Source organism: Artibeus jamaicensis, unplaced genomic scaffold, assembly GCF_021234435.1.
Source record: "Artibeus jamaicensis isolate MK-2021 breed Jamaican fruit bat unplaced genomic scaffold, CSHL_Jam_final scaffold_1964, whole genome shotgun sequence".
Taxonomy (NCBI): Eukaryota; Metazoa; Chordata; class Mammalia; order Chiroptera; family Phyllostomidae; genus Artibeus; species Artibeus jamaicensis.
In genome coordinates this window covers 5,325,525-5,347,933 of record NW_026522030.1, presented here as the reverse complement: position 1 = coordinate 5,347,933, position 22,409 = coordinate 5,325,525, and the positions used below count along the sequence as shown (strand labels likewise).

Here is a 22,409-nt window from a genome sequence, read left to right as displayed (position 1 = left end):
CCCATCCCTCTGAGTGCCCTGCGTCGGCTACAGGTGCTCGGTGCCCCTCCTGAGGCTACTGTATGGATGAGGGGATGAACCCAAATGTGGTTCATTCAGGGATGAACGCAAAGGTGGCTCATCCACTAAGCAGAGTTGACACAGTGCCTGAAGTGCACAGCACTTTTAAGGGGCCATAAAAATGGCTTGATTTCTTTTAAAACTAGAAGAAGTTAATATAATAATACTACAAATCAAGCTTCCTGATTATATACATCTTTATATATATAAAGATGCAATCATAGAATATAATTATATTTTAGGAGGGGAGGAAAAGGTGGCCAGGGCTCAAGATAGTCATGCTGTGATCCCGGATGAAGAGGAATTTGCCCAGAATCAATAGTACATTCGCAGTGAATCAAGGCAGAAGTTCATAGCTTATCACCCCCAATGTAGAAAGTGTTTCCCTACATTTTCAAAAAAGTCTCCAGAAGTTATTTCACTGTAGTCTTTTCCTTTCACAGATGAGAAAGGGGGCCAGAGAGAGGGTACAACTTGCCTCCGGTCACACAGCTTATCCTGCTAGCACTCTGCTAACTTGTGCTTCCCCAACTCCTTGTCACTTACTACTTTGTACAGCCATACTAGTGACAACTGGTGCTAACCTCCCACCATACAGATGGAGAAATCAAGGGCCCAGATGTGTAAGGGACTTACCCAGTGTCGCAAAGATGCCCACTCCTGCCTCCAAGTTGAGGTTTTTGTTGCAGTATTGTAAAGATGGTTTAGAAATTCAAAACTTACTCACATCAAGTTTCCTCACAAGCCTTGGGCTTGCTTTCTTTCCTCCCTCCCTCCCTCCCTCCCTCCCTCCCTTTCTCTTCCATCTGTTCATCCTTCCATCCATCCATCCATCCCACCTCCACCCAGCAAAAATTGATAGAGCATTTATGTTCTAAGCACCTGTAGAAGAGTCTCTACGTGCCAAATGGTGAACAGACATGCGCTCTTTACCTTCTTGGGGACTTACTCTCCCCATATGTGTGAACAGAATCATAATTTTTATTTTGCCTCCTTTAGAGAGTTCTGGGAGAAGCAAATGAAATAATTAAGATACTTTTGTATACTGTAAAACTCCAAGGAAACTTAAGAATGCTTCCTATATTGTTATAACCAACACAGTGTATAATCAATTTGGGGAAGATTTAAAACTTGTCTATATGAGTAAGTAGATATTCAGCTAATTAAGCATTTTTTTACTTCTATTTATCCATAAGAAACATAAAGCATTGGTAGAGCACTTGGCTTTAGAGTCAGAGGGTTGGGTTCTAACCCTATTTATAGTATTACAAATCAAAAGGCCTTTGCCAAGTCAATGCAACGTTCTGAGTCTCAGTTTCCTCATCTGTAAAATGGGACTGAAAGAACTTATTTCAGAGTAGTTTTAATAATTCAAAGAGATGGTGCACACCAAGCCCTTTGGCCTTGTAGTACATGGTGTGCCATAAATGGTGGCTGTTTCTTTCTCAGTGGGTTCACATGGCTCTGAATGGCAGTAGAACAAACAGAGTAGTGATCCTAGGGATACTGTAAGGAGACAGGTGTGGTAGGAATAGGTCTTCCTAATTGCATAATATCAACTCAAATAATATATGCATTGTATCAACAGAAGGATGGGCACTACAATTAGGAAATAGCAAGTCTCCCGCCAGAGGATGTAGCCTGTGTCTGGCCCATATCCTGGACATCCAGCTAGGACCTGATACATAAATGTCCCATGAACAAGTGTTGAACGAATCAGTGAATGGATAAATGGATACATCAGGCAGGACTTGAAGTTTTTAATTTGGGAAATAAGAGGCAGGAATAACTCTATCAACAGCCTCAGACATTTCCAGGGCTGTCCTGGGGTAAAGGGCACAGAATGACTCCTTGTGTCCCTGAGATCAGCTCCTGGACCACTGGGTGGAAAGGAGAGGGAGGCGATTTGGGTTCACTGTAGGAGAGCAGTGAGAAATGCCCATCGGTGCAAAGGCCTTCTTCAGACTGCAACCTGTTCTCCGCTCCTGGAAATATGAACAGTCACTGGTTGAGTTGTGGTACTGGTGATTACAGCGGGAGGCTGGGTGTTGAAGGAGATGATATGAGGACCTTTAAGGGAACCTCTGGCCCTGACAATGCCCGATTCCATGAATGATGAAGGATATGGTCTCAAGTCTACTGGGAAGAATGTGGAGAGCAGATGTCCTCAAAAATTGCTGGGAAGTGGCATCCTTGTCTCAGAGGCTTGACGAGTGAGAGGAGAGAGCTTGTAGGCCCTGAAATCATCAAAATGACCGAAGGTAGGCTGTCTTCTCCAGAGCAACTCCAGCATCAACAACACTCGGTCTACAGGGTCAACTTTGTGCTATGGCAACACCGGAGAGTAAACAACAACAAAGAGTGTGCATCCCCCTCCTCCTCCTTTCCTCCTACTCCCACTCCTCTTTCTTCTTTGGCTTTTTCTTCCTCTCCTCCTCCCACTTTCCTTTTTTTAAGTTTATATGTGCCAATTTCATTGACAATGTGAAAAAGAGAGAAGACATGTCTGTGTTTCAGAGGAGGTCAGAAAGGGTAAAGTGTAACAGCGCAAAAGAAGCTAAAAACAATGAGTTCTAATTCTGAGAAAAGGCAATAGACATTTGTGATTCATACTGTGTAGTTAGCGTTTATCAATACACAGGTAAGGAAACTATCAGGGAGGCGAAGGGGTTTTGCCCAAAGCTGCATTGCTAACAAGTGGCAGAGCGGTGCGTCCAGCAGATCAGACTCTAGTACATGTGCTTAACACTTGTTACCTCACCAGTGACCATGTGCCAGGTCCCGGTAATTCCTTATCTCGTTAGTCCTCCCTACAGCCATCAGAAGTAGGTAGTATCATCTCCATTTTAGAGGTATGAAGGCTAATACTAGGAGAGATGCCTCAACTTTCCAAGTCACATAGCTAGTGAATGGTGGAGCCAGCATTTGAAGGCACATCTGTTGATCCATAAGACCCTGCACTTTCTCTGTCCACACAGCCTGCTTACATAGAGGCAAAGAAAGCAGGCTGGTGAGTCAAGAGTCAGCAGGAAGCAGGTGAACCTGCAGCCCTCAAGACCACTTTGCCCTCCCAAACACTCCATGTAGGTCTGTGTATTAATAAAGCGTGTGGGTTTCAGAAACCCTTGGGCATACTCTTGTCAATCTTGCCTTACATCTGGTAGCCTGAAATAGTTTACAAGGAAATATGCATGCCTGTACCTCTGTTCTCTCTAAAAATTATCAATGAAACTTACAGGGCAAGACTTTTTAATCCCTGGTGTACAAGTGGGAGAACTAAGTCTCAGAGAGTTGAATGAATGCAGCTAAGGTCACACAGCTAGTCACAAAGCTAAGCAGACTCATATGGTCAGGGGAATTTCAGCTAGTGCCTCCCAACAGGGAAAGAGAATAGAGGCAGAGAACAGACACACCTGCCACTGTAGATACTTTCTCCTGCTCCGTACACTGGGAAACACTCCGTACAGTGCTCCTGCACTGGGAAACCTAGCCCCACGTATTGACTTTCATGGCCAATTCATAGGAGACAGCTGAGCTCTCTTGACTGTGTGGATTGCTCCAAAGGGTCACTTTTGATGCTCCCACCTTTCTTACACCAGGAGACAGGGTGTCCAAAACTCAGTATAGTTTTGGGCGAGCCTCCAGCCAGATATGACTTATTTCAAGCCTCCCCCTTCCACTGAACCCTAAGATCAATCCTCTGAGTCAAGGTGGGCCTGGAGGGATGGGGATGCGGAGGACCGGTCCCCCAGGTACTGAGGTACCTGTCTCAGTGCCATCCCTGCCCCTCTCTGAATGCCCGGGGCTGCCGAGTCCTCCAGGGTCATTTTGGTGGTCCGCCCCCGTCTGAAGCAAAGGCAGGGACATGGTTACACTTAACCCGAATCTGTCTGTTTTAATCACTATTCTCTGGACAGATAAAAGCTTTCCATAGGATTGCTCTCTCAAGCATTCCTCTGTAGCTTTGATATCAGCCATTAAATCACGGAAGGGAAAACAAAACAAAACAAAACCAAAATGGGACCAGCTCCAACCTTTAGCTTTTATAATTTTTAGTCTCCTGAAAGAAACCATATTGTTGACCTAAATTCCCCCCTTTCATCCCCACATCCTCTCACCTCTGCTTTTATTTTCCTGGCAGATGTCCCCTCAAATTGGAGGGCCTGAAACTGCCTTCCTTTTCCTCCTCCCCTTCTTCCATGACCTTACATCTCCCACAGTGGGCACCAAGGCTGAGCTGGCTGAAGGCTCTGGGGTCTCAGAGCCACAGGGAGTCTGAGATGAATGGGACATCTGCAGCCGTCGATGTACCCCTCCCAACTCACTGATGGGGGAATGAGGGAGCCCAGAGAGGGGAACTGCTTTCCCAGTGACACACAGCACAGTAGTGTCAGAGCTGGGGCAAAGAACCTTGACCTTGGGCTGAGAGTTATTTCCATTGAAGAAAAGCATCTGGAGAACTCTTGCTCAGAGTCAGTCTGGTTGTGACTGGACCACTCTGTGGCTGGGGTCCTTGGGCGGGGTGGGTGGAGGGGACTCACTTAAATTCTCTACATCTCAGTTTCCTTCTCTGTCAGGAAAGCTCATTTCACTGGGTCATTATGAGCACTAACTAGGATGTCTGTGCTTACTTAGTAGAGAGACTGCTACATAGAGGATCTCAGCAAATGTTCATTATTATTATCATTATGTGAAAATGCTACTTTGTCACAGGCAGAAATGACGCAGGCAGAGTGTTTCACTCCTCCCACATCCACTTTCCCAACGAGAGAAAACAAATAATAATATGAAGTTGATATAAATTGTCATTTTTTGCTAGTTGTCCTCCCTAGACAGTGGTGGAAGAAAGTCAAATGTTATCAGAGCTAATTCTGTGCAGTGTTAACCCATCCATCCTGGGAAAACATTCTAGGGAGAAAAACACAGGATGGAGGCATAGCTGAGGGCCCACTTCTCTGTGGCGGAACTGAACTTGAAATCCTGAGTCTTGAATTCCAGTCTTTCCTACTGCGTAGTGCTGTGTGACCTTGGGCAGGTGACCTCCCCAATCTGACTGTCCGTTTTCTCCTCTGCAAATAGCACCTATTACACAAGGTTGCTCTTCAGGTGATATGAGACACCTTGGCATGCAAGCAGCTATCTCCCTGCTCAACAACCAGCAGGAGTTTCGGAAATGCACATTGGAGCTGAAACACAGTAGGACCACTCCCTCATGAGGACTGTTTCCTGTGTGTGGTGACCGCACACAGTACTTTTTGCATCTTCCTAATACTCCTGGCTCTGCTCACAGTAGGAATTGAGTGAACTGAAGCAGTGGATCGTAACCAGACAAAGATTCTGATCTGGGCGGGAAGCACTGCAGGATGGAAGGGGTCTTTGAGAAGTTCCTGTGGGGAAGCGGAGAAAACTTGTTGAGTGATGGTGTTGCAGTTTCCTAGGATTGCCATAACAAAGTACTACAGATCAGGGGCATTAAACAACAGAAATTCATTTTCTCACAATTCTACAAGCTAGGCGTCTAAGGTCAGGTGTCCATAGGGTCGGTTTCTTCTGCGGCCTGTCTCCTTGGCTTGTAGATGGCCATCTTTTCCCTGTGTCTTCACATGGTCTTTCTTCTGTGTGTGTTGGTGTCCTAATATCCTCTTCTAAGGACACCAGTCATAATGGATTAGGACCCAGCCCACCCCAGGGACCCATTATCTCTGTAAAGACCCTGTCTCCAAATAAGGTCACATTCTGAGGTACCAGGTATTAGGACTTCAATGTAGGAATTTGGGGAAGATGCAACTGAGCCCATAACACATGAGCAGGAAGATGGGAGGCAGCAAAGAGTGTGACAGCAGCCTCGGAAAAAAGACCATTTCATTATAGGTGAAATGGTCTTTTTTGCCCCACCTGTGAGGTGGGGCAAACCTGGCTCAGACACCTAAAACCTGGTCTTGGCCTCCACCTCTCCGCTGTGCAGTGGGCCTGGAAGAACAGGCTGTCCCCACTCTCCCTGTGTGCTTCCACGTGATTACAGCCTTGAGGCAGGCTGGCACTAATTAGATGTGGGTGTGTGCGGGATTGCCTGAGGCTTCCGTCTTGCCAGGTGGGCACATGTCCCCTGGGATCAACCTGCGATACCACACAGATGGTGCCGGCTTCAGACTGGTTCTCACTATTTCTGTCACTACATCTCTATCTTCCTGGAGAGCCATGGGGACAGACGACATGGTGGAGGTGTTGGGGGTACACCCGTGTCCTCCAGAGAATACTGTTCCATGTTTGCAGGAGAGGGGACCAAAGCACGCAGGAATCGGGAATGATGTGAGGCATTGGATTCCAATCAACACATAGTTCTGACTACCTCTGTTTATCAGGAACCATTTTAGCAATGAACAAAAAGCTTCAAAACTGCAGCGGGGGATCCTTTAACCCAAACCCCGCCTTTTTCAGAGAAAGGAAACAAGGCTCTGCAGAGCGTCCCAGCAAGTTCATCTAGATCCAGACTCATCTGAGTCCAGATCTCTGGGTCCAGGTCCCTGGCTGCAGGCTAGGGATGCGCACTGTCCTCTTTCTGAAATGCCACTACTGTTGATGAGGTTATTGTCATACAGAAATAGGTTTCCATTACTATTATATCCCCCATCCCATCCCTACTGAAGTCAGTGACTTCCCCTCGTCACTTACACTCCAGGTAAATATTTCCCTCTGAACTTCTGGAGCCACTGCTTCAAGGTTCTCATTTCCCTTAATGTGTTTCCTCTTGGTTCCACTGCAGTCCCTCTCTTTGCCCTTCCCCTGCCTCCTGGGGCTAAGCCATCTTGAAGTCTTCCACTCAGTGTGCTCAGTGTCGCAGGGTCTGGCCTCTTCTCACTATTTCCTTCATCTCTCAACTGCAGACAGAGGTGCCCTGAGCCAGGGTCCCAAACCCCAGGAAGGTTCTGAACTGAGAGCACCCTACAGATGTGTAAACATTTTACCTTGCTAACTCTACTAGCCGCCTTCCAAAGGCAACAGGAAAACCAGGGATGGAGAGCCCCTGGCAAAATAAAAACCTGCAGAGAGAGAAAAAGAGGGAGACAGGATCTAGTTTCAGATGTTAATTTCCTCATTAGAGGGATTTTCTGTTTAAGTGTAGGGGGTGGGGGTTCACCAGGGGAAGAGGAGAAGGGGAATTTTAGAGGTGGAGTGGGGGACACAAAAGTGGGGCTCCAGGAGCCGTTGCTCTCCTGCTTTCCTATAGTGGGGTGACTTATCCCAAACTGAAGTCAGAACCTTGGCTGTGGAGGGGTCCGTGGGGAGGTGCAAGTCTCCTACTAGCAGCTAAGCCCACGGGGATTTATGATTTCTAAGTAGGTTTTGCCAATGGATTGGAGGACGACTGGAGTTTTTTTGAGCCTTTGTCCTGCCTGCTCTCGGTGCATCGGTCAAGATATTCTCAGGGTACCTTTGCTCCCTGGCCTTTCTGTGTTTTGCCTCGTCATTTTCTACTTTTCATCTTTGACATCACTCCCAGACCTTCCAGCATCTTAAAAATGAGCTTCCATTTGGAGAGCCACTGTATGCCGAGGATGGTTCACCTTCTACGTCTTTAAAGTACGACAGCATACTTACAGAGAGATACAGACGAGGGAATTGAGATCCACAGAGGTGAAGTGATTTGCCCCAGATATACAGCTAGTAATCACTGTCATCAGAAATACCCCAAGTCCATAGACCCTGCTCATTCTACCCTACCAAGAACACACTCTGTCTTCTGATTTTCTCTCTCCTGGAGCCACAGACATAAATTACTGCTTTTGATTCTGTTTGTCCTTTTCTCTTCTCCCAGTAATCATTCATGTGCTCATTCATGAGACACTAAAGTGGCTGCTGTAGGCAAGGCATGGAGCAAGCTGCGGATGGGGTTCAGATGGCCCAGCCAGAGCCATCAGTCTCAAAAAGCGTCCAGTCTGGGTGGCAGAGGGTGCGGGAAGAGGAGGAGTCTAAAACCAGAGCAAGTGTCCAGCTTCATAAAAGTAAACTGAGTTCAGAGAAAAGAATGATCATTCCTTACAGGGTTATCAGGGAGAGCTTCTTAGAAGCTGTGATTTCAGTTTGGAGCCATTGGGAACGTTAGGGTCACAGGAAGGCAGACTTGGACCAAGCATGTGAGGGGACCTGCCTCCAGTCCCCTTCTTGACCAGGTGGAGAACCAAGACACAGAAGAGATACTTGGTTCCTCACCAAAGTTGCTCAGCCTACGTGAGTTGGGTGACCTTGTGCTCTGGTGATGTCCTACTGGAAGATTGGGTGGGGAGTGGGAGGAGATGTGTAGGTGGACTTAGATACCTGAGGCCAAAACTGACATCCATGTCAGCCGCTAATAGAGAGGTTTATGCAAATTCTGAGGCCCCGGTGCCCACAGACGAGTAAAGACTGTATGGGCCTCTACTATGGATTTTTCTGGAAGCTCTCCATGCTCTCATTTGATAAGTGCTAATGGCAGAGGCATGCTTAAAGTTATGGTGACCAGAGCAATTCTCTAGCTAAAAGGAGGAACCGCCCTTCTAAATCTAAATGATCCTCTTCTATTCATTCTCGTGTCTCTGTCTTTCTCCTCCCACCTGGCCTCATGCATCATCTGACACTTAAAATACACTCTTAATTAGAAAGACCTCTTCCCCACCCAAAAGCCTGTCTGTACCAAGGGCATTGGGTATATTCCAGAAAGGCTGGGGAATAGGGCTTAGTGAGTGTAAAGATAATTAGATCCAGAAAGAATCTGGTAAGTGACTTACTGGGGTTCAGAGAATAAGTCTAGAGATGTCTGGCTTGAAACATTTCCAAACACCCAAATTAAAGCTTGGGGTGACAACCTCAGATGGGTGGTGTGGTCCAGACACCTGGTGGCATTGATGAGAGAGATAGAGATGCTGTGCAGTTAGTGAAAATGACAGTGAATTCCAAGGTCTGACGGATCCAGGATCCACTTACCAAAGTTGAACTTAAACTTATCTCTTTACCTGCTTTAATTTCCATTTCCTCCTCTGTTACCCTAATATCACCACCTTGGGAGTATTACATAGATTAAGTGAATTAATGCACACATAGACCTTAGGACAGTGTTTGACCTGCCCTAGAGGCTTGGTAGATTTTATTTATTATTATTAACTATTATGTAGGAGTCTCCAACATCTGCTTGTGTTAAGAGGCCGCTTTTTAAAAAAGAAAATATTAGCTTTAGTTTAGAGAAAAACAAGCTAAATTGGATCTCAGGAAATTTGTCATTGACTGTGTAACCTGACAAATGCCTTCCATTCTCTGGGTCTCGACACTCTGACCTGTCCAATGAAGGAGTTGGAAGTGGTGGTGATCTCTAAGAACCTTTCAAGTTCAGATATTAAGCATTCTTCCCTTTCTTGGGGAATATATTTCAGGGCTAGCCAGAACTCCTATTTGAGATAGAAGCAATAGGTTTCCTTGTCCCTACTTCTTTGGGCCAACTTTCCCGACAATTCACCACCACTGAGCTTTTGATGACTGCTAATGTCTGATGCACACTCCAAGTGACGGTGACCATAGTAGAAGCTATCCTACTCAATGAACATCCTCTATTATTATCATCACCCTCTATTTCTCCTCTTCCTATGTCATTTCACACTTAAAATAGCCTCTTAATTAGAAAGTCTTCTGCCCCATCTAACAGCTTTGCAAAATCAAGGGTTTTCAGGTTTGAATGATCATTATTGGTGGTGGTATTATTTTCTTTAGCTCAAGTACCCATTCTTCAGACAAAATTATCTCTTCTATATGCTCCGTTTGCAAAACCAAGAAAAATGAAACTGGGTTCTAGTTGTGGCAGGAACCCCTTAAGTCCAACTTGTTGGTCCTCTCAGTTTCTCTCACCCTGGCCTTGTCCCAGGGGTTCTCCCAGAGGCTCCTGTAGTAACTTCCAACAGAGCATAGTTTGAAGGCCCTTGGTCTAGGACATCCTGGTATAAATTTTATCAGAAAGAAATAACTTACCCCCCTTTATTTTCCTCCTTTATTCATTCATCTTTCTTTTTTTTTGGGCCACATAGGGCTGTATGACAAGTGTTCTTATACCTCACGTGACCGAGGATGGGTCGTGGGCATTCACACCATCAGTGACCAAGGCAACAGAGACCCACGCTACTTTTTCTCCTTGAAGACAGACCGGGCCCGGCAAGTGACCACCATCAATGCCCACCAAAGCTACCTCCCAGGCCAGTGGGTATTCCTAGCTGCCACCTACGATGGGCGGCTGATGAAGCTCTATGTGAACGGGGCCCAGGTGGCAAACTCTGGGGAGCAGGTGGGTAGCATATTCAGCCCAATGACCCAGAGGTGTAAAGTGCTCATGTTGGGGGGAAGCACCCTGAATCACAACTACCGGGGCTACATCGAACGCTTCAGTCTGTGGAAGGTGGCCAGGACTCAGCGGGAGGTGCTGCTGGACATGGAAACCCATGGCCTCCACACTCCTCTACCTCAGCTCCTCCTCCAGGAGAACTGGGAGAATGTGAAGCGTGCCTGGTCCCCCACGAAGGACGGTAACATCCCCCAAGTGGAATTCAGCGGTGCCCATAGCTTCCTGCTGGACACAAGTTTGGAGCCCCCTCTCTGCGGGCAGACATTGTGTGACAATGCAGAAGTCATCGCCAGCTACAACCAGCTCCCACGGTTCCGCTGGCCCAAGGTGGTGCGCTACCGTGTGGTGAACATCCATGATGACAACCATGAGAACCCCACGGTGAGCCAGCAGCAGATCGACCTCCAGCACCAGCAGCTGGCTGAGGCCTTCCAGCACTACAACATCTCCTGGGATCTGGAGGTCCTGGAGGTGAGCAACTCCTCCCTGCGCCAGCGCCTCATCCTGGCCAACTGCGACATCGGCAAGATCGGGGATGAGAACTGCGACCCAGAGTGCAACCACACGCTGACTGGCCATGATGGCGGGGACTGCCGCCACCTGCGCTACCCTGCCTCCCTGAGGAAGCAGCAGAACGGGGTGTGTGACATGGACTGTAACTACGAACGGTTCAACTTTGATGGTGGAGAGTGCTGTGACCCTGAGATCACCGACGTCACCAAGACCTGCTTTGATCCAGACTCTCCACACAGGTAAGACCTGGTGGGGCAGATGTTGCCCAGTTCAGAGCTAAGCTTTTTCCACATTCCCCATGCAAGTCCCCTCAGGCCTGTAGGAGTCACGGAAATTTTCCAGTTTAGACAGCACCTTTGTGATGGACACCAAGCTGTTACATAGGTGATCCAGGGAACCAACCATGTTGAGTATAGTCCATTACAAAAATATTTATTGACTGCTTATTCTGGAATAAGAAGGAAAACCCAGAGCCCTGTCTTCTCCCAGAGCTTGGAGTTTAAATTGGGTGGCATGAGCTGAGTACAAACAGCTGTTGAATTGGACGTGGTAGAGAGGGTTAGAGTTGTGCTATCCAGTGTGTTGTTCCCAGCCCCCTGTGACTGTTTACCATATTGTTCGGACCATAAGACACACCTAGATTTTAGAGGCGGAAAATAAGGAAAAAACTTGGAAGCAAAAAATGGGGTAAAATATTTAATAACATAAGTAACATAATATTTTGCCAATGTAAATTTAAACAGAACTCAACAGCAGCATTAATAACCATTATTCCTCCCAAATTTGGAGGGGTGGGGAGGGGGGTGCGTCTTATAGTCCGCAATTACAGTACAATAAAATTGCTTAAGGTGAAGTAAAACTTAAAATCCAGGTCCTAAGCCACACTAGCCACATTTCAAGTATACAGTGACCTTGTGGGGCCAATGGCTATGGTAATGGACAGAGCCATGTGGTCTATTGGACAGTGCGAGTAAAACTGTGGTTACCTGAGGTCAGACAGCCTGGGTTCAGGTCTCAGTGATACTATCTCCTCACTGTATAACTTCTTGGAGGCTATTTCCTCACCTGTAACATGGGAATAATCATGGTACCCACTTTGTTGAGATGCTCTGAGGATAGAGACAAGGCCTCCAGGGGTGGGCAAAAGTGGGTTTGCAGTGTTTTGTACGGATAAAAGACACACAGGTTATGATTATAATCGTACAAGAATACATTCTGTTTCATGTACTCACAACTATAAACCCACTTTTGCCCACCCCTGTGTAAACATAGTCTTTCTCCTAGTGGCTGGCAGGTAATAAATACACTCTCACCCAGTGGACTTGGCATTATTTGTGTAACAGAAGGTAGCATGTGCTGTATTTAGGGAGTGCCTTAGGAGATTGCAGAGAAAACTGACCTGCAGCGCGAGTGTCTCGGAGAAGGAGTGGGTACAACTTGAACAACAGAGATTGCGTTGGGGGATAAAGGAACATACTAGAGGCAGAGGAACTGCTGAAAAGAGGGTCTTCTGTATAATGCCCCCCTTACCTCTGCCTTGTGCTCTCAACTCCAACCAGGATCCACAAAGAAAAACCCAAAGGTGAATTGTATTTGATGTGACACGGGGCAGAACTAGTTCCAAGCCAGAGAAGCAGTCGACATCCACTTTCTGGATGTCCCAGATTCATGCTGAACTTTTCCATTCTGTCCAGCACTCAGGACCCTGGACTTGCTGATAGGCTGAGAACATTTGCAGACCTCTGCAGGTTTTCTGCTGACTCTTCTCTTTGTGTCTCTCTCAAAAGAGCAAGGGCCTCCCATGTACAGACAAAATACCTATGTGCAAAGGAATGACGATGCTGGCAGGAGAATGTCATGCCTGGCGGCAAGCCAGAAAGCACGTCAGCTCAGCCTCGTGGCACCAGGCGGGCCCCTGGACTCTCACCTTGGCTCAGTCACAGGAGCAGCCCAAGTGGAAAGAAGCCTTGGTGTGTGGCCAGTTCCTTCCAGGTCACAATGCCCTTTCCTCTCTACTCTCCTTTGGGCTTTGACAGAATTTGGCACAGAAGGAAAGACAGAGGTTAACATTTGCATTTGATGGACAGGGAAATAGAGGAACTTCAAGACCAAAATGATTTGGCCAAGGTCATGGGTCAGGAAAGTCATTCAGTTAAATCACAAATGCAAGTCTTCCGAGGTTAATGCAGTATGTGCTCGGCTGAGCTAGACGCCCAGGAGTTGCCAGTGTGCCTAGGCAGAGTGGGCATGGAGGGGGGCGGAGGGCCAGCAGTAGCTAGAAGTCATTCACCCATTTTTATATTCATTCATTCATTCATTCATTCATTCAGTAACACATGTTTATTTAGCATCTGCCAAGGGCCAGGAAGGTGAGTACCCTGAGCCCTCTTTTGCTGAAGGAAATCCAAAATTCAGAATGATGAAGGAAGGGATTTACCCAAGTTTGCTCAGCTACTAAATGGAGAGCTTGGATTTGAACCCAGGCCTGTCAAAGCTCCCACTGAAGGAGGGTATTTTTTAAGTTCAAGGAACAATAAGAGGCAGAGTTAAAGGACAGAGGTGGTGGGCAGGGTGTCTCTTCTAAAGCCTTGGGAGAAAACTGTTGCGTACAACTAGGTCAGGCCCGAGGGCAGCTGGCCCTGTGGTGGGTGTGCTGTGTTGGTGTCCAGGGGCCATGGGCCCAGGGCCCAAGTACCCCACCACCAGCAGGCAGAGCTGGCAGGCTCTGGTGGCCTCTTTTCTAAGTCATGGGACTGCATGCCCAGAATGTCTGTGGATGGCCCAGTGCTGGCACTGTGACCACTCACACCAGGGCCTGTTTGTTTGCTGGCTGGGGCAGTTGTGCGCCCTGGGTGAGCCCCACCAGGCAACGTGTTATCTCCCGATGCGGTTGGGCGTGGGTGAGAGCATGCTGGCAGGTCAGCTCTCCTGTGTGCAGAGAGAAACCTGTGTAAGTTGGTAGAGTAATATTTGCTTTGTCACTTTAACAAAAGTAGGGGGAGGAGGGAGGAAGAAGTGACAGAAGGAAAGGAGGAAGGAAGAGAGGCACCTGTGTTAGAAGCAGTGAGGATTAGATTGACATTATTATCTAGGTAATGTTTAATTAAGAGCTGGATTCAATTCTTACCCAAAGTGATATTCTCTCCTTCTCTCTGAATGAGTAAAGACAGTATTTAAATTACTACTTCTCAATCCATGTTGAAAGACCAGGGTTTGTTTTATATATACATATGTTGCAAACCAATACCTTTGTAATACGCAGCAAAAATGAATTGATAGAAATGAAATACCGCAAGAGCGGTGAAGCAGTGTCCAAGTTCTGTGAAAGTTTCTAAATGCTCACTCCCTGTCGCTGTGCCTGCTGTGCAACAGACTAGCGGGAACAGTTGGTGTGGTGCCTACTTTGAGTAGCACTGATAAAAATTTGTCATCCTGACAAATTACGTAGCACTCCCCCTGAGTCAAGTGAGATCCACCAGTAGTGCAGCTGGGCAGATTGGCAGACTCCATCAGAGAAGTACCATTTCTTTTAACGCATTTAAACTCATTTGTTATCTCATAGTCCTTGGGTCCCCTAGTCTGTGTTTTCGAGCACTCTTGTGTTATAGGACAGTGTCCAGTCCTAGCAGATCTGGGGCTGCAGAAGACATCAAAATGGTGTCAGGTGTTAGACCTTGTAACATCCTCGGAGATCACTGGTCCAAAGTCCTTACCATCCATAGAGGGAAACTGAGGCCAAGTTCACACAGCCTCTCAGTGATTACACCGAGCTTAAGGGTGCTCTAGATCTCTGCAACCTGGGTGTCTGCCATGCACAGCCCCCCCCCACCAGTGCTGCCCCGACATTCTCACAGCCCACAGAGACCTGCCCCTCAACTTCTGTCCTTGCTGTCTTCTTTCCAACTGTCCTCAAGAGCTTGAGATGATGAAGTGCTGCAGGAGCGAGTTTGGAAGAGGGCTGGATAATGGCCTTCAGTTTCTTGGAGCCACTGCAGAACTGTCAGAGCTATACTGGCAGTGAATTTTCCTTGTTAAGAGACCATGATAAGGACAGGCAGCTGAGGATGAGCGCGCAGAATGGGACTGGGGCAATACGGGGGCCAGGAGTCATGTCATATAACCATTTGAAGGTGTTTGTCCTGGATGAGAAAGTTCTCACAAGGCCATGACCACAGAGCCGTGATACATGCATGCACTTCAGGTATCAGAGGGCATGTCCTGTGGAAAAGGAGTCCGCATTGAACTGAATAACAGATAATGTACCCTGTATGAGAACGGTTCTTCCAGGGGAGTGATTCTCTACAGGTGAGTGGGCTCCCTGTCTCCTGAGGCATGCGCAAAGAGGCTGTATCCACAATTATGGAAAATGGTAGAGAAGGTGGCCTTGATGGTCTTGTGTTTGAGTACTACACAGCCAAACTTTTTGCTTATATCTCATTCCAAATTATTTTAGGGAACCAAAGGATGACTATTTCTATCCTCTAACCAGGCATTTATTGGGCATGTTGACATCTGCTGGCCTCTCTGCAAGTCTCTAGGGTATGACAATGAGCAGGACACGTTCCTCACCATTGATGGGCTTCCACTTTCACAGGAGAGTCATATGCAAACATGAGAAACTCTGACCTGTATTTTTAATCATAAACAGTGGGGCAGGAGACCTCAGAAGCAGAGATTTATTTTGTCTAGGGAAAACAAGGCATGTTGGCTGGTGCAGGCATGATTTGAATAGGTACCAGGGCACAGGAGGCACATTGAGAGGTAGAGATGCAGTCTGTATCAGTCAGGGGCCTGGCAGAGAACAGATGGCACATACAGACAGAATAGTTAAGGAGAGTTGGGGACTGTTTTGAAGGAGGGACTATTTACAGCAGTGTCTGCAGGGTTTAGGACAACAGTGTCTGCAGGGTTTAGGACAACAGCAAGGCCAGGGTCAGCTACAGTGGGGAGCTATTTCCTTCTTGGGCCTGCAGGGTCAAGAGGAGGGAGTGGTTATGGAACCCAAATAGAGTGGCTGTGTGGAAAGGGCTTTCTGGCTACAGCTGTGGCTCTCAGGAGAGAGGAGTAGCCAGCAGACAGCACCCTGGTCAGAAGGGAGTCAGAAGAGCCAGTTCTACACATTGTTGTCCTCTGCCTTCTGTCTCCTGCCAGTGCTTTCCATTGGGCAACCAAACTGGGAATCACAAGGTAGAGGGACCTGTTTTTGCAGCCCAAACAAGCTGGCTGCACAACAGCACAGAGCGGGGTGGAGAGGGCTGGGGAGTGGATGTGGATGAGCAAACAGAACATGGCCAGAGCACTGAGAAGGCCAGCCCATGCAGAAGGTACATTGTAAACAAGGGTGAGGGGAGTTGTGGGGTGAAGGACTGGGAGAATAAGGAGTCATCCAGTGTGGCTGGGACCCAGATCATAAGCAGAAAAGGGTACAGCTTACCTTGTGGAAAACTAATATCAAGTGAAGTTCTTCCTCCTTGCCTCTTTCCCTTACTTTATTTCCTTTGCTTCTTCTTTACTTCCTTTCTTCATTGTCTTCCCTTCTTATTCCTTCCTCTCTCCCTTTCTTGCTTCTTTTCTTCTCTCAATAAATACTTGTTGAATGCTCCCAGGGGGTCCACTCAGTTCCTGCCCTTTCAGAGCTCAGCATCTAGTGGATGAGACAGACAAGCAAATGAGCCATGGCAGCCACTGGTGTGAAAGCAGGACAGTGTCAGCCAGGAGGAGCGGTCTGTGTGAGCAGTACTAGTCCTTCTACCAGACCGGTCAGTTAGAAAATGACATTCCGATGAGCCTTGGCATTATCTGCTGTAGTGGAAATGAGCCAGGTTGGCATAACTCTGTGTGCAGCCAGTAGAAGTGTCTACAAACAAGTTAGAATGCACTTGACTTGCCCTTGTATTAATAAAATGGAAAGCCTGGATATGAATAAAAACCCTCAGTAGCAGGAAGCCCAGAGGCAGTTGACACTTTGGGTTACATGCATCCCACTGCAAGAGGGTATTGCAACAAACCCACCAAGTTTCTGTCTACAACCGTCCAGTCTGCGAGCTCTGGCACCAATAGGTGAACTTCACCTTTGTCCACGAAGATGTATTCATGTGGAATAGGACAGATAGGAAAACAGAGGCTTCTCTTAAATGCTGTTGGCTTATCAGGAAACATTTTTGTCTTCTCTTTACTATTATTACTTTTAATGTAGTAAGGGCATTCCCTGTGACCAGGTTGTTGTTGTTATTATTTTAGACCAAAGCTGACATAGCTGTAAGTCTTAGGGAAGAGTACAATAAGCCTTGTGGCAGCCTCCTTGACCTGCTGGCAGCTGTTAATCACCCTCTGCCTCTCCCCATCCCCTTTACCAGAGGTCATTCAAGGTTTTTCTTTGTTCCCTGGGGTCTCACTTTTTTTTCTGTGATGATTGCATGGAGCATACACTTCCTTCTCCCCAGTTTTTTTCCAAATCTGGACGAGCCACATGAAATCAGCAATTCTCTGAGCAGAAGGCCCAGCCCCTTTGCTATAGGAGCCTGAACACCCGAGAGGGGCAGTGCTGACCTAGGCCTCAGAGCGAGAATGCAGCCAAGCTGAGAACAAGACCTGGAGTCTCCTTTCCTGGTCCCGAGGTATTTCAGCCCCCCTACATTGTCCCAGTGTCTCAGAAGCTGGCGATTGGAAACATAGAAAAATTCTATTTAGTATGGTCACGTTCTTACCCAACATCCATACATCTGTTAAGACACTTTAATAAACAAGGCAGTGTGATAAGTGCCCTGGGGACCCAGGATGTAATCTCCATCCTGAAGGTGCTCGTAAGCTGTGGTTTAATGACCTTTTGTTACAGCCATTCAGGAGATGGCAAGAAGGCAGATGATTCATTTCCAAATGAACCACACAGATGATAAGAGTGCGCTTTGAGAAAACACAGACTCTCTGTGGTTTGGAGAAATTGGGAAAGATTTTCTGGTGGAGAAGGTATACAAACAGTCTTCAAGCATTTAGTTGGCTCTGTAATGACAGAAAAGAGGAGGGTAAGAGCAAAGGGACAGAGGAGGGAGGGTGTGAGGAGGGACTTCATGCAGGTAGAGGCGTCAGTTCGTTCCCCAAGTTGTAGAGCCCAGAGGATCAGACTGTCACAGAATGAAAGAAGAGTTCAGGGGAAATCAACTGTAGTCCTGGCTCTGAGGCTTCTTCACTATGCAGTCTTGGGCAAGTCTTTTAATCTCCCTCTGCCTCCATGTCCACATCTATCAAAGGGAATAATAATATCTGATTGTCTGCATCACATAGTTGCCTTGAGGGTCCCATAGAATGGTACCCCAGAAAGAGTTCTGGGAAGAGTTAACCAGTGTGCAGATGAAAGAAGGCATTGTTATTTGTTCAGCAATTTTTTCATTCTTTTCCAGTCACATAAGAGAAATTGCTTGGAATTTTATAGTTGGAATATCAGAGTTTATTTAACGTGACTAATATTCACTGGAGCAATAACAGGAGTCAGGCCTGATGTAGTGGGAAAATGATGCATGTTAGAGACTGACCAGGGTCTGAATCTTGCTTCCAGTCTTCATTCACTGTCTGACCTTGGCCCATTTCTCAATGAGTTGCTGGTTTTTCATTTGTAAAAATTGGGTGGGAACAGCTCTCCTGGGACATGTCAGGAAACATAAATGGAGTCCTCTATGTGAAGCACCTGGCATAGTGTCTGGCACATAGTAGGTGCTGGAAAAAGTGCCCTCCCTTCTGGATCCCACACACAGATTCCTCCCCATCAGCATTGTTTTTTGGAGGTGCCTCAGGCATCCTCATAAAGAAGCCCTAACTGGGACCAGTACACACACTGAGGCTATTTACCCAGGTTACTTTCATTCCTAAAATACTCACTACTTTTTAAGCACTGTCCACAGAATTGGCATTCTTAAATAAAGACCACATAACTTATATCAAAGTCATGGAGCTTACACAACTCATTTATCTTGAAAACGACCCAAATGTCTTACTGTGTTAGGGGACGTGTTTCCACATGAAAGAATGCCAGCCCATGTTGGGGTTGGTTATAATGGGTGGAAGTTCCAATTTGGTGGAAGTTTCGAGATTTTTTGATCATCTCCAGCCCATGCACCCGCCTGATGTCAACACCACACATCCAGGCCACTTGTACACATGCTCTCATTTTCTCGGATTCAGTCTGGCCTTCCCTCATGCTTATCTTCTGAACAAAGTCCCCTTTACTCACAGGTCCCATCTGTGACCCTGGTACACATGTGACTCTGGTCTTTGAAAGCAGAATAGAGAGGAGAATGGAGAGCAAGGGAAGAAGGGCTCATAGCCCCTACCGGTGAGGCTGACAGGAGCTCAAAACCATGACCTGAGAAGCAGGGGAGGATGCGCAGTCTAGCAGATACATGGGACTTCTAGTTTTGGAGACAGAGCATATTTCAAACAAGCCCCTGAACATTTCTGTGACCTTGAACAAGTCTCTTTCTTTTATCAAAGACTCAGTTGCCTCTGTAAAAAGAAACTGGGGGAAGAGTAACACATTTGGGGGTTTAGAGGATTCAGCAAAATAAAATAGTTAGCCCTTTAGAGTAGCGCCAGACACTTAGTGTGCTCCCCAAATAACAGTGGTGGTTTGTGTGGGGATTTTCCATCTCCAGGGAATCTCCTGACCTCTTGCATGCGTGTCTCTTCATTCCCAGCCCCCCCTTGATCCTGAGCCCCTCAGTGGAACCTCGGGACTGGCATGCGAGTTGGAGATGACCTAATCACTCTCTGCCACCCAGGGGCATTTCACTGCGGGCCCTGTAAATGCCATTTTTCAAAAGAGTTTCTTTACCCCCAAAGCTCTGCACATATTAAATGCTAATGTATCCATTTTCTCATTAGATAAGCAGCACACCATACTAAATTAACACCTTTCCAACACAAAGCAAAGGCATGGCTGGGGTCTCAGGTGATTCATACATGTTCTAGGGAAGGGTGGGACCACACAAAGCAGTGTGAGAGGTGGGGCTTTGCCGCAGCACACTCTGTCTCTGAGTTTACTGATGCAAGTTGAAACCCTTTTCTTGGGGACACGCCAGGGGCCCCCAACTTGCCAGGATCTGCAGTTGCTTCTCCTCTCACCCCTTTCCTAGATGTGAATTTCCATCTGTAGTTCCCTGGACAGATGGGAACACACTCAGTGCCCTTTCGAGGGCCTCAGCGGGAGGCAGTTGGGTTTTTTTCCGCCCTGGGTTTGGCATCGTCAGCACTCCCGTTTTCCTTTCTTCATCCACTGGTGACAGTGACCACTCATGACAGCCTCTGCACTCGGCCAGACGCCCTTTCAGGTTGGGAACCAAGCAGCAGGGCTGTGTGGAAGGGTGGAGAGGACAGACAGCAGTATCTTTGGTTTTCAGGAACCACATTTCCCCCACATTGATCACGGCTCAGCTTGTATCTTCAAAACTCACAGCTGGCTGCTGTTCCCCCTCCTGAGAGGGAACGTCCACACCTCCATTCTCACTTTCTGACAACACCACACCAGTGTGGGAGCAGCAGTGGGAATTGCTCATGGGTTTGTTGGCGTAAGTGGAACAGGCTTCCATTTCCTTGGCTTTACGGAGGGGCATTTTCTGTCTCTCTCCTTCCCTGTTTGCTTTTCTTTCTTTTTACCCCATTGTAGGTGCTTGGATGGTCTGGGGGTGAAGAGTGGAGGGTGAGGGGATTACTGTCTCCATTTCAAGCTTCTAATGTTGGTGGTTGCAGCCTTTCATGAGTTCAGACAGCTAGCCACAGTTCTTAGCTTTGAGCTTGACTTCTGACTACCAAACTATTTTAAGGCCGTGGAGGACAGTGGGGACTATAACTCCAAAAAGCCTGAAACATCTCAGCCTCTGATAGAGGGTGGAGGAGAGACACAGGAGAGAGCTCTTTCCCCTGAGGATTCATGGTGCAAAAGCACAGTCTGCCTGTGGCTTGGCAAAACTTTCCAGGAACTTCACTGCCAGCATGGAGTCGGTCCCTTCTTTTACTCCAAATTCTTCATCTTAAAAGTGGGAGGATTCGGGTACAATATTTCCAAGATCTCTTCCTGCTAAGACATTTTCAAATCAAACACTGTAATCCTGGTTCCAGGCTTGTGAGGACTGGGGCTACATTATAAATGGGGAGGTTAATATTAAAAAGGTAAAAATTGTGCCAGATGCTGGGGACATCCAGGGAAATAAGAGATACTCTTGTCTTCTAAGTATTTACCAGCTTCTACATTTTAATGGAGTCTGAGAATTCGGAGTAGCAAGGAAGGAACAACTATACTCTATGACAAGTTACCAAAAAATCCTCCTTGCACTGCTCAAGTCCCAGCAGTAGCCTGGCCAGGGTGCCTTCCCTTGGGCAGTCTGCGTGTCTGCTACTTCATTTATTCTGGGCCATCAGGGCCGCCGCGTGGCATCCTCTTTCCAAAAATTAATTTGAATTTAATTCTACTTTTGATAGCCTGACATACAATGTCATGCTTTTTCCAGCATTATTTCCCCATACTTGAACTCTTGATTGTCACAAGACCCTTTGAGAGCTATCTCTTTTTTAACCCCAGGAGAAACCCACATTTGGGGAAGTTACTAGACTTGTTTCAGGTCATCCAGAGAGGTCATGTACTGTAACGACTATGTAATTCTAACTTCAGGTCATTCGGCGATTTGCATGGGGCCACAGGGCACACTAAAGTCTAGAAGTTGCCACATTAACACATCTTGGTGATGATGTTGTGATGCTTGCTCTATTCTTTCCAAACATAATGTTCAAGTCACTCTTTCACATCAGTTCGATGGTTTTCGTGGCTAAAAATTAAAGCCAGACTGCAGAGTCTAGTGAAATACCGCCTGTACCTGGAACATTGTGGCTGCTACAGCTTATGAAATAGAGGTGATTTGTCTTTATTTAATTGTGCTTCAAGTGCAAGACAAACTACAGGGCTGCTTTGGGAGCTGTGTGTATATTGGCGTATTTGGTGAGCTGTGTGTGTATTCTGTTCAGTGTGGTCAGTTGTATTATTTATCAAATGTGGTTTTGATCTCCCAAGAAGAAAGTGAGGTGGTGGAAAAAGACAGCTGTGCGCCCCGGAACTGTTGTGAAAGCAATCATTTAACGTGATAGTCACGTCACTGTTCTCGTACTTTTAACAAACAAACCCCCTTCAAAATGCTGTTTCTTCTTACTTATCAGGGTATTTTTCTTATTTAATGAATTCCCTGAAAATAGGTTAATTCTGAAACCCTGGAGCTATCAAAATAGAGATTATGTACCCCAAGCAAAGATCTTGGGAAGTGACTGACCATTCCACAGTGTGTATGTGTGTGAACCTACTATGTGCAGGCACATGGTGGGTGCTGGGGGTATAGCAATGAACATTTCACAAGATAGGTATGATTCTGCCCTTATGGGATTTCTTGCAGGTAGGTAAGTAGCAAGTTGGATAATCACTTTATGGAGAAGTTCAAGGTGC

The 22,409-nt window shown here is 46.9% G+C and overlaps 1 protein-coding gene across 2 annotated transcripts in view; it reads left to right on the top strand.

Moving 5' to 3' along the window:
- Window positions 1-22,409, top strand: part of PAPPA (pappalysin 1) — a 221,280-nt gene that overhangs the window by 20,750 nt on the left and 178,121 nt on the right. For both annotated transcript variants that reach the window (XR_008389935.1, XM_037154716.2), the window contains exon 2: window positions 10,110-11,172. Coding sequence is in view for 1 of the 2 variants with exons in the window: in XM_037154716.2 (XP_037010611.2) it covers window positions 10,110-11,172 (1,063 nt within the window). In the remaining variant the exon portion in view is untranslated. The remainder of the gene's footprint in view (window positions 1-10,109; window positions 11,173-22,409) is intronic.